This window comes from Sinohyriopsis cumingii, chromosome 2 (genome assembly GCF_028554795.1).
Source record: "Sinohyriopsis cumingii isolate HCF-2022 chromosome 2, ASM2855479v2, whole genome shotgun sequence".
Classification (NCBI taxonomy): Eukaryota; Metazoa; Mollusca; class Bivalvia; order Unionida; family Unionidae; genus Sinohyriopsis; species Sinohyriopsis cumingii.
In genome coordinates, this window is record NC_142962.1 from 19047841 (window position 1) to 19061170 (window position 13330).

General features: G+C 35.4%; 1 protein-coding gene across 8 annotated transcripts in view; it reads right to left on the bottom strand.

Moving 5' to 3' along the window:
• The window catches only part of LOC149804420 (ryanodine receptor-like), a 538410-nt gene that overhangs the window by 61628 nt on the left and 463452 nt on the right, over positions 1–13330 (bottom strand). For all 8 annotated transcript variants that reach the window (XR_016415653.1, XR_016415652.1, XM_089940121.1 and 5 more), the window contains one exon: positions 2628–2828. Coding sequence is in view for 6 of the 8 variants with exons in the window: in XM_089940121.1 (XP_089796247.1) it covers positions 2628–2828 (201 nt within the window). In the remaining 2 variants the exon portion in view is untranslated. The remainder of the gene's footprint in view (positions 1–2627; positions 2829–13330) is intronic.

The following is a 13330-nucleotide window of genomic DNA, read 5'->3' on the forward strand; positions in this document are numbered from 1 at the left end:
ATTACAAGGTACACATAAGATTAAGGTACAACTATACATGTGATTCTACCAATGGTAGACCAATATACTAGATGAAATTAGATGAAAACTGACCATTAAAAAAATCTCAGCAGACATACTAGAGTAAGTATTTTTATTTTTTGTCATGTTTAATTGTTATTGTACTGTTCAAGATGTTTTAATTATGTCATGTTTAATTGTTACTGTACTGTTCAAGATGTTTTAATTATGTCATGTTTAACTGTTATTGTATTGTTCAAGATGTTTTAATTATGTCATGTTTAATTGTTATTGTATTGTTATAGACGTTTTTAGAGGACTATTTAAAGACAACTATTACATATTTAATTAAATGGCAAAATGGTGAAATGTATCCTTTCTCCTGATACTAAGAAATCCATACTCAATAAGAAATATTGCAAGTTTAAGAAAGCTTGAATAACAGAATTTAATCATGACCAGTAAAAGTCCAGAGTCTGCACTGTATGTTTCAAAGACATGCATCTTTGTGTTTCATGCACATAATTAATTGTAATCCCATGACATATCAGTTAACAATATATTTTGACATAATTCATTTTGGGATAAATTATTCATCAATGAATCAAATATAAAATAAAAGTTTTCATTGTTTATTTTAAGTGTAATCAATTTTTACCATTTTTTTAATTTACAGCCGATTTTTGGATCTGAGCTATTTATAGAAAGAAGTCCTTAAGGATGAGACATGGGAATCCATGTTAAGTACAAGTCTGGAACTTCCTCAGTGGAGTAAACATAACATGGAGGAGTACTGGAGAGCATTCAGCAACCTTACAAACCAAACAACAGGAAAAATGAAGTTAGAAGTTCTTTGCAGGCTGAAAAGAGTTCTTCTGACATTACAATGTTGATACAGAGATGACATTCTCAATCATTTGTCAACTACAAAGTGATTCATGGGGAAATCTTGACCACAAACCTAATGACAGCCTGTTCAGTATGAAGCCTAATAATTATAGTGGATCTCATCAGTGGTCACCAGACAGTGATCTTGTGATGGAAACCAAAATAGCTAGTTAATTTTTAAAAACTTTGCCATGAGCTAAAAGATAAACAACTCTTTCTTTTTCAATAATTACAATATACTGACTCTTTAATTATTTAGTAAAGCTGCCATCAGAATCTGAATCTGATTTATGTTCAAATCTTGCTATCAAGTGAATAAATATTAAGGCCAAAAATGCACTTTTATTGTTTTCATTCCCCTTGAAGGTCATACAATTTTGACAAAATATCTACTGGCTTTGTAGTCAATATATTGATCAAAATTTATAAATCTACTGGTTTGAAATTCTGGTAATGTCACAAGTATGTACAACAGTCTCAAAACATACAGTGTCAAATGTTTTTATTTATTCACAACAAAAACAAGATCTAGCTAACTTTGTATTTATTAACTTTGTATTTATAAACATGTATATTGATTAGAGTGACAGTTTGCAGCTACGGATGACTTTTTGTTCATTCGGTCATTGCACAGATTTAGCAGTATGTGAATTGGCACAACAGGTTATACAGACGTCACAGCTGGACTGTGAAACTCCTTAAGTGAATGTTATGGATAACCATTAAGTGAAGTTTCTTCAGTGGAAACTGAAGGAGCCCAATGAAAACTGGGCTATCCAATGCAAGTTAGGATAGCAGGAGCAAATGTGTGGTTTTAGTCTGAAGATGCAATGGAGGACTGACATTAGATTTTTGGAAGAAAGGAACACAGTGAAAGCCATTTATCAAGTTGCAGCTGCAAAATGAATCCCAAGGCCAGTAAACACAGTAGGCATTGTGGCAGGGCTGGCCACAGTTAATAGAAATCTATAATGTGCTGTCACTGTTTTGATTGGTTGATGAGAATGTATTAACATATAGCTCAATCTGATTGGTGCAGACTATTTTATGTAGGATGGTAGTGAATGGTGTTGTCATCTATTACTGTGTATAAAAACTCTTAAGCAATTGCATAACCAACAATTATATACAACAAAAAGCCAGATCCCGTTATGTTTTTATTTATGAACACATATGTTGCCTATAGGAACATCTGCTGATACGGATGGTTTTTTGTTCATTCTCTCAGTGATTGGATTCAGCAGTAACTGAATTGGCACAACAGGGCTGTACAACAATCACAGCTGGTCTGTGAAACTCCCTGACAGAATCTTATGGATAACCCCTGAGTAAAGTTTCTTCAGCAGAAAGTGAAGAAGCCCAGTGAAGACTGGTCTGTCCAATATAAGGTGGAGATGATGGGGGCAACCATGTAAACTTCACTCAATGGTTTTCATTTGAAGTTGCAAAATAGCAATGACTTTAGCTTCTAGGGTGAATAAAATGGAATGGAATTATATGTATGCCCAAAGAGAACAGATGCATAGCAGCTGTTGTCCCATAAGAATTTATGCAAGTGGGGAAGCCTACAGTATTCAGTGACATAATTAATGCAGTCATACTGCATTCCCCCAAAACATCCAAGATTTTCTCTGCTGATATGTGATCATAAAGGTTCTTCAATGAGTTGTTAGAATGGCTTTAAGTACAGACATTATACTAATCAAACAACATAAATTTGGTTTTATGAACCAACTCACCATAGCACATGGAAGGAGAAGTTGAGCAGAAGGAAGGCCAGCTTGAAGTTGAACTTGAAGAATGCAATCAGGAGCTGCAAGTAGGTCATTTTACGGTATGTGCGATATGACAGCTTGATGTTCGACCAGGTGAAGATGGATAGTAAGGCACTCATAAGATCCTTGATAAACCCATATCCAAACCGTATGGGCTCCAGCACACTGAAAAAAAACCCCAAAACAGAAATCTGAATACAAGAATAACCATAATAAAATAAAATTATCCCCATGGTGGTAGTGGCAAACTGATGTACAATGCATGCAAATGGTAAATATCGCAATAGGTAGAGAATAGATAACAAAAGAAGGTCAAACAAATTATTTACATGTCCTGTCAATTCACTAATCATTTCCAGAATACCAATTTTTTTTCTATGTTCCTTCAATAATACTTAGCTGATTTTAATATCTTGGGATAACTAATTCTACCTCGCAAATCCAACCCTCCCAAGCTACAATTATTAGCTAAAAGGCTAAAATGTATTTGCCCACTTAGGTGGCAGTTAGAGTGGTTCCCCCCTTGATACAGGGATTGGCAACAAATCCCAAGATTTCTTCATTTACTAACTGAGCAGAAGGCACAATCTCTATATAGGTGTAATGGGTCAGGTAAGTATTTTTAGAGTGACATATTTTCTAAATAAAATTGGTTTCTTCAAATACATTACCTGATCATAATACCTTATGAGAATAGGTAAGTGGTTGTTGGAGACGCATTTCCTTACCCTGGAGAAACTAACCCCATAACATATGTGAGGCAGCATCTAGATAATGTGACTGAAGAATAGGCTCAATATGTCAGGGAGAGTGTTTGAAAGGGAAACATGTCCCTCCCCCAGTTTTCGAGTCTTGGATGGGATATGGGATATTGATGTAAGTGGCCAGACCATAATTCTCATATATAAGATGGTAACTCTCTATCTCATTCCCCAGCAAGGGTGTTGAACCCTAGAGTGCAAACTGATGATCTCTTCATCCCTCAAGATGAGCATCTGTGCCTTCCCCTTTAATACCACCAGTCCTGCTACCCACTGGCTTCTGTCCAAAACATGCAAGTTGGACATGATTGACAACCAAAGCTACACATGTAGAGTAGGTGCAGTTGTAGACAAAATGGAGCAGACAATATATACAGGTGTAGCACAGCTTGTGCTCTGCTATACGAACTTCAAAGTGCACATGCAGAACTACAAACACTAACAATTACATGTGAAAAGCACACATGGAGTGTTAATATTAAAACTTATGAAGTGGACACTAAAATCGTCAAAGCATCACTTATAGTAACTATGAAGTGGACACAATAACTTATAATGCACAGAAAACTTACCAATATGTATCTGAATGTGGCAGAAACTATACAGCAATATAACTATGTTTTTTAAAATATGCAGCAAACATGCACATAAAGATGCACTGATGCATATTTATTAATACTTCAAACTTGTTACCTAAAGGAAAGGCCAAATGATAGCTTATACAGGTAAAATCAGCACAGTATTACATACATAACTATGAAGTGTATGCTAAGACCAACATAGAAACTTACCTGTATGTGTCTGACCATAGTAGAAATTATACAGCAATATTTTATGAACTTTCTATATCACATACCTTTTTAAAATACAGCTATAGCAATATGAGGAGATGCAATCGCGACCAGCGCAGGTACATATCAAGGGCGCAAAAGTTTGAGGATGGCCAAGTTATGACAATGAAAAGCCAGAAACTTTGTCATTGAAGAAAGAAAGAACAGAAAAGGTGGAGATTTATAGATAAAGTACACTTCCCTTTAAAGAGAACACTCCTCCAGCTAACTTTAAGAAAGAAAACTTCCAAAATGCTTGTATGTGGATTATGAGTCCTCACTGCATAAAGCATGCCACTCAACATGAACAGAAGTAGTAACTGGAGTATTCATGAAATTTTGGGTGTCAATCCCCATATCAAGGGGAGATCACTCTACATAACTGCCACCATGGCAAGTAGACAACTTTCAGTTTTTTTAGATAAAAAGTTTTAGCCTGGGAGGGCTGGATTTGTGGGTAGTTGTAGTTCTCCAAATGTATTATGATCAGGTAACATATTTTAAGATGAAACCAATTATCATAAATTTAGGTCATTGGTAGTTACAAACAACAAATATAAATATCCAACAATTTCCAGCTGAAAAGATGTTAGAATCTACAAATTTAAGTACTGATGAAAACATTTTTTTTTCTTCTTCAAAATCAGAAAACTTTCTATCTACAAAAACCAAATAAATCACAATATGGCTGTAGAAAATAGAACATTTAAAATATATACATCTTCTACTAGTCTTAATTGTTGAATTTATAAAATCTTAGTTTATTTGTGGTAAGATTTTCATGAATTAATGATGGACAATGCAAAACCTAAAGCAAGATCATAACCTAAACTGTGAAAAATATTTGTAACAATATCAGGTATTTTTGTTGCTAACTTTTCCAAAATCTTATGCTCATGAAAATGTAGTAACTTATGACACTCCATTCAAACAATGTGATACAAAATAATATATCTATCACACAAGGATCAGATGAAACATTGGATCTCAGTTACCTAAATTAGCTAGTTCTTTTTCTTTTGAACTTTTCACATATTTTTTCTAATGAATCAAAGATTATATCTGAAAAGATCAGTCGTCTATAAACTGGAAGTTTTCTCACAAAATAGAAAGACTCTGTCAGAAGTTTCCTAATAATGATGTAAAATATTTGATATAAAACAAAAAATTTCAATAGCAATATTTTTAGATCTAAACAAAAAAATAAAAAAATAATGAACTTGACTTTTGCCCATTTCTATTTCAGTATGATATAAATTTCTTCCCTCCCACAAGAAGGGACAATAACTGGGTTGAGGAGCCCTCAACTCACTGTCTCACAATATATAGGTATATATATTATACGACCATCAGATTTTAGAGAGAAAACAGAGATAATACAGAAATAGAGAAAGTAAAAAACCTGTTATATTTATTATTTCTCTAGCATGACTTGCAATTTACTTTAATATACACCAAGTGTTAAGAACATATCACCTCTGAACTTGTCATTATGAAATATACAGACTAAACATATGACAGACTATGCTGGCCTGAACTATTCTCACATGTAAAATTCACTGACATAATTGAAATTTACTTAAGTGTCAGACATATATGGAAGCCATTCCTCTCTATTCATAACACATCTATTATGCATTATTGACATATATTTGTTTTAAAAAGGGGGACCACGCAAGGCCAAGATTATGCATTATTGACAAATATTTTTTTACAAAGGGGGACCACGTGAGGCCAAGATTATGCATTATTGACATATTTTTTTTTATAAAGGGGGACCACGTGAGGCCAAGTGATCTAAGGTGCTCGCCTTTACAGATGGCTCACACATTTCAGTTTGTCTACATGAGTTGGAGTCTCAACTTGACCAATGCAGGTATGCAAGAAAGCTTGTCAGAAGCTTCCTTGGGTCAGTGATTCTTTCCAGGTTCTTCGTCCACCATGTATAGCCTGTTATGTGCTGAAAAATGTCATTAAATCACACAAACCAACCATGTTTGATAAATGCTTTTGATATATTCAAGGTCTGCTAAAGAAATTAACTTTTCTTAAGTATCATTTTGTAGATAAACCAATTACTTCGCAATAATATTTGTTTGACTATTGTTAGTTTCACATAAAATGATCCTTTTGGCAGTAGCGCTAAGATTTGTTGAATTTCTGGACAATTTTTCCAGATCCAAGATAACAGAGTATTCCTAGTAGCTCAACAAACTGAAAAAAAATAAAAAAATTCTGCAGGTCCTACATTCAGAAAATCTGCTCCTTCTTTCTTCAAACATGGAGATCATACCCATATATTTATTTTGAATACAGTCTGCATTTTTGTTGAAATTAAATAAGATTATTTTATAAAAATATCAACAACCTTTCATATTTTCTAAATATTCAATGCAGAGATTGGTATGTAATTGACAGTCATAAGGGGACCATGCTCCTCTGACTTCCCAGAATGAAAAACATTCTCATTTCAGATTATAGACAATTGTTTAAGATATTCTTTTACTGCTTATATAATATATAACTGCAAAAAGAATAAATACGGTGACCTTGCTTATGTCCACTAATTAAACAAAGATGATGAATCTTCACTGACTATTACAAAAGATTTAATTTTATTATAAAAGGCCAAAACCCATTTTATAACAGATTCACCAAGATTAAGAGAGTACAAAGTTTTTCTTATGAATGCATAGGGTAGAGAATCAAACACTTTTCAAAATCAGCTAGGCAGTCCAATCTGTTCAACAGGTCATATATGATTCTGCTTTTCCTAGTAAATCTATGTGATAACAATCTCAAAGAACTCAAGATAGAACCATTTTTTCCTTTCAACCGTTAGTGTTTGAACCATCTCTCATTTCTACAGTGAAAACAAGTTTTTCAAAATAGCTGCTGCTGTGGCAGACATATTGGCACCCATTTTCATTAGGAATCAAGTAGATACTATAGGATTCTTTTGGTTTAAACCCTATGCCAATATGACTATCTGTTCAAGGGGAGTAGCAACACAAGAAATTTCAAGATAGGCAGCCATAGCGGATATACAAGTTGCAGCAATTTCATTAGGAACCAACTAGGTATCATAGGACATCTATTGGTGAAAAAAACAAACATGTTCATATAAACATCCATTTTGGAGGAGTAGAGATAACCAAATTTCTAATGGTAGCCATATTGGATATTAGATCAGAACCAACAAAACATTTTATAAAGTTTCTGGTAAAACCCAATGTTGATCTGACTTTCCATTTTGGAGGATTAACAATAATAAGATTTTCAAGATGGCTGTCATGGTAGCCATACTAGACATAAGATGTATGCTATTTCCATAAAGAACCAACAAGAAGTCTACCGGTGCAACTATAATGCTGATATGACCTGCAATCTAGGAAACATAGTGATAATAAAATTTTCATGATGGCTGTTGTGGTGGCCATATTGGAGATCAGATTGGCACCATTTTCATTTATGACCAACCAGACATCATAAAAAATCTTACCAAGAAACCCCATGCTGATATGATCAGTCATTCTGGAGAAGTAGTGATAACAAGATTTTTAAGATGGCCATCGTTGTTGCTATATTGGAAGTCAAAGCAGCACATTTTCATTTAAGACCATCATAAGAAGTAAAAATCTGATGTTGACACAACCAATGATACAGGAATAGCTATAGGATTCTTGAGATGGTGGCAGTGGTAGCAGCCATACTATGTTTTTCAAAGGCACCATTTTCATTTATAACCTACTAGCCAACATAAAAAGTCTTTTGGTAAAATCCCCATGACAGTATGACATTTTGAGCAGGCCTGCCAACCCTAATATGGTTTAGTAAGGCAGTCAGTATTTTTCCATAAATCAGACCAATTGTCAGCAAAGAGTAATAAAATATCATGGACTGATATCATCAAGTTGAAAAACATACAACTAAATAGTTTAGATATGTAATGTAGCAATAACAAGATTTTTCAGATGGCTGCCATGGTAGCCATATTGGGTATCACATCAGAACCAACTGGACATAATGAGGTCTTTTAGCGAAAACCCAATGTTCATTTGACCATCCATTCAGGAAAAGTATAATAACAAGATTTCCAAGACTGTCACTATTGCAGCCATACTGAATGTCTGAGTATAACCATTTTCATTTAGTACCAACTAGACCAAGGGATGAATGTGTGTGTAAAGTTTTCATGGCAATCTCCCATAGAGTTCTGGAGAAGTAGAGATAACGTATGCTAACAGACAGATGGAAAATGGAATAAAACCATTTCAAATACCTTTCTGGACATTAACTAATACAGTCCAAAACCAGTTTGGTCATGTAATTTTTTTTGAAATTACAGTATTATTGCTAATTACTGACTACCACTTCCTCCATGTATTACTATGTTTATTATAAATTATAAATTGTTATCAAGGAGAAAGGCAACTCTTCCAGATAGAGGTATATAACATTAACATGCATTCAAATGGATGTTTCCATCTTTTTGTGTAATATGTTATCTTGAAGACATATACATCACATTTTTTTAAATTTTAGGATGTTGTAAATATTTATCCTTTCCCATTTATCCCTAAACCATGACAGTTTACTTAAATTATTTGTATGCTCTCTGTGGACAAGTTTGCAATTTGATTTTAAAACAAAAATTTCATTAATGACTTTGCATTGATGACAAAGTTTTAAATATCTATCTATGAACTTAAAAACTGGTGTAAAACTGTAAATTACGCTTACATATGAGGTCTGGGATAAAAAAAAACATTCATACAGACAGGAAAATTTACAAAAAGAAAGTATAAAGAAAGAAAAACAAAAACAAAAAACATCAATTCAGTGGGGGTTAATTTTCCACCTGACTGGTAATGAAATTCATACTATCCAAAATAAAAAGGTGCTTCACTGGGTAAATAGTCACTCAACAATTAAACAATCTTGCAAAATACATGATAAAGTACATTGAAATATAGCCAAATAGTAGGAAATAATTCCCCAATGGGAATTCATTGCTTTAATATTCAGTAAAGAAAAACAAAATATGAGCTGAAAGGGTTTTCTATTAAAAAAATAGGTTCTAACTAATGTTATTTCTGCTTATCAATCTCCATAAATTATCTCCAAAATTGAGAAAGGCCCCATCATTATGTACTTTTAAGGAACAACATCATGCTTTATGTGTACATCAAAACTCTGTTATAAAACACACACACACATATATATATAGCAGACTGACCCTTGTATGTAGGTCATAAAATAATCAGAAAGCATCACACATCATTGATTACAGTATGGGTCATGGCTTACCTGTAATAATCCATACTGTCAAGAATAAAAAAAGTACTGTACTGAGTCAGTACTAACTTAGGCATATCAAAATTTATATAAGAAACACTCAATGACAAAAGTATGACCAATTAGTATACTCTAACTGGTAGTCTTCACTATTCACATGTTGGGAATTAAGGGAAAAGAATATCTAATAGGGTATCATCACACACACACACAAATGCCTTATATATAGGCCTTAAAAACATAGCTAGCATTATGTTCTGTTGATTACATTAAGTAACTTGCTGAAAGTTAGTTCATTAAGAAACTAAAAAACCACAAGTACACGTGACCTTAGACAAAATTATTTTCTAACATGTGAGAAAAGAATACCTTGGAAACAACAATCATGTCACAAAGTACACTTGAAAAGATTGTAGTTTACAACTGATTTTTAATAGTTGTTTAGAAAACTCCAAATCACTATATAATATTATCAATTTTGTTTCAAACCTCTCAATACACTGAAAAACTGCAGACTGCTTAAAACACTGTGACTGGCGTGGATCCCTTTTTCCAAAAGAAAACAATCAATTGACTGCCACATCAATAAATACCCATGAGTACTTCAGTAAGAATCTGATTGACTGTGTTTTCTGCCTGAAGAAGTGCTTGTTACATTGTAAAACTGATTAAGTGCTGGCTGTGTTTTATCAACCAGCAGGGTGGCACAGACGCAGACATCAAGGCAAGGATCAGAAAGGCGAGAGCAGCTTTCATACAGCTCAAGAACATCTGGAGCTCCAAAGAAATTTCCTTGACTACCAAGATCTGACTGTTTAACTCCAACGTGAAGTCAGTCCTACTGTATGCAGCAGAGACCTGGAGAACCACCAAGTTGACCGTAAAGAGAGTTCAGACCTTCATCAACAGCTGCATAAGAATTCTCCAGATCCGCTGACCAGACACCATCAGCAACACCAACCTATGGCAGAGAACCTCCCAGCTTCCAGCAGAGGATGAGATCAAGAAGAGAAGGTGGGGTTGGATTGGACACACCCTACATAAGCCGCCAACCAACATTACCAGACAGGTGTTGAGGTGGAACCCTCAAGGCAAGCGGAGATGGGGATGACCAAGAAACACCTGGCAACGCAACCCTGAGGCAGACATCACCAAGATGGGTCACACCTGGAATCAGCTTGAGGGGATGGCACATGACAGAAGCCTCTGGAAATCTTTTGTGGGCGGCCTATACCCCGGCAGGTGTGACGGGCAAAACTGACTGACCGACTGTTTTTTTGCTTGAAGAAGTGCTTGTTGCATTGTAAAATTGATTCAAAGATATAATCACAATAATAATGAGGACTTTGTATAGCGCCTAATCTTTAGAAGCTCTAAGTGCTTTACAACATTAGACAACACCTATAACATAAAAAACATATAATGATATGATCACAACAAAAAAACCACCATGAAATTAGAAAACATAAAAAAAACATGCTGAAAATATTTAAGGTAGGAAACATTATTAGGTCTTTAAGTTTGTTCTTGCAGTTGAAATAAGTGAGATTTAAGGGCACTCTTGAAGTGGGCATGTGAGAAAGCTTGCCAGTAGCTTCTCGTGGGTCGGTGGTTCTTTCCGGGGTTTTCCGGGTTCTTCCTCCACCATTAATACTGGCCGCCATGTATAGCCTATCGTGCTGAAAAATGGCGTTAAACCCCACAACAACAACAACAGCACTCTTGAATGGGATTACTGTGTCTTTGGGTCTAAGTTCAGTGGGCAATTCATTCCACGTTGCTGGGCCTTGGTATGCAAAAGAACGTCGTCCATATGACTTCATTTTCATACTGGGAATAAAGAGTATACGATTGTCAGAAGAGGAGCGTAAGTATCTTGCTGGTGTGTACACATGGGTGAGGTTGGATAGGTATGTTGGACTGGAGTCCGTCAGTGAAACGTAGCACAGAGAACAAATTTTGTGTTTCCGGATCGAATGGATAGCCAGTGTAGGGTACAGAGCAGCAGGGAGGTGTGCTCTGATCGTGGTACTCTAAGTATGATCTGAGCAGCTGTGTTTTTAACTTTTTGAAGTTTCTGGAGTAGATATTGAGCTGAACCAGACAAAATTGAGTTACAATAATCCAGTCTTGAAAATACTAATGAACACACAAGTGTTTTAGTGGCATCAACTGAAAGATATTTGTGAATGGAGCTGATGCATCTCAGCTCAAGATATGCAGCCTTGCATATGTTCATGACATGTTGGTGCAATGTGAGAGTACTATCCAGAGTAACACCTAGGTTTCGTACTGACTGTGTGAATTTAATGTTGGTGTTGCTGATATTTATTGTTTGAGGTAAAGGATGTGAATGAGAAAGTCTTTGTGTTGTGATCAGAATGGCCTCAGTTTTATCATCATTCATCTGCAGCTTGTTACATGTCATCCATGATTTCACATCAGAAATGCACCTCTCTACACCTTGGATGGTAGCATCAACTTCAGTTGGGTGGCTAGATTTGTATATTTGGGTGTCATCAGCATACAAGTGGTGAGACACTGGATGATGATCTATGACACTCGAGAGTGGCTGAGTGTATAGAATGAAGAGAACAGGTCCAAGAACAGACCCCTTTGGAACATACTAGCATAGATTAACTGGGCTGGAGTGTGTTCCATTTGCAGACACAATTTGTGTCCTGTTGACCAAGTAGGACTTGAACCACAGTATGGCTGCATCATGAATGCCAAATACATGCTGGAGATGGTAAGTAATATATCATAGTCTATTGTGTCAAATGCTGCAGACAAATCAAGGAGGGTGAGGACTGTAATATTTCCGCTATCCAAAGCAGAAAGAATGTCATTAACTACTTTTAGAAGAGTAGTTTCAGTACCGCGGCAAGGATGATATGCAGATTGTACCTTGCTAAAAAGACTGCTTGAATTCAGATGAGACAGAAGCTGGGATAGAACAACCTTTCTAAGATTTTTTATATGAATGGGAGATTAGAAACTGGGCGGTAGTTCTTTAAGTCGTTATGGTCTAGTGTTGGTTTCTTCAGCAGAGGCTTTGCAATGGCAGTTTTGAAAAATGATGGGAATTCCTCGGATGAGAGAGAGGTATTAATAACATCAGTTAGTGAAGGCAATATTGGATCTAAGCACTCAAGCAGCAGTGATGTTGGAATTGGATCAAGTTCACATGACTTTGGTGCACTCTTCATCAAGACTGTACATACGAAATCCATAGAGACAGGTTCAAATGCTGCTAATGGTTGCCTCTGAAATTCTGTATCCCAACTGTAAGGTGACGACGAGTCAATTGAAATTGTGTTGACAAGCTTATCTCTAATGGTTTGTACTTTGTCACAAAAGAAATTTGCAAACACGTCCAGAAGGTCAACTGGAGAGATGGTATTTGGAAGTGGTGTACATTTATTCCTTGACATTAGCTTGTTAGTAATCTCGAAGAGCTCTTTGCAGCTGGTACTTTCCATGATCTTAGTTGTGTAGTGGGCTGATTTTGCTGCATGGACTATATTTGTGACACTCTTCTTAGCGGCCTCATAGATTTGCTTATGAATAGTGATAACACTGCTATACCATGGAGAACAGTTTTGAATTGATACTCTGCACTTGGTAGATGGGGCATGTTTGCCGAGCAATGAATGCAGGCAGTTATAGAGTTGTTCTGCTGTAGGAGGTAAGCAAGATGTTAGATTTGTTTGGATGTCATGCATTAGTTTGGTTCTATTTATCATACAGAGGTTTCTCTTAGTAGCATATAAAGGTG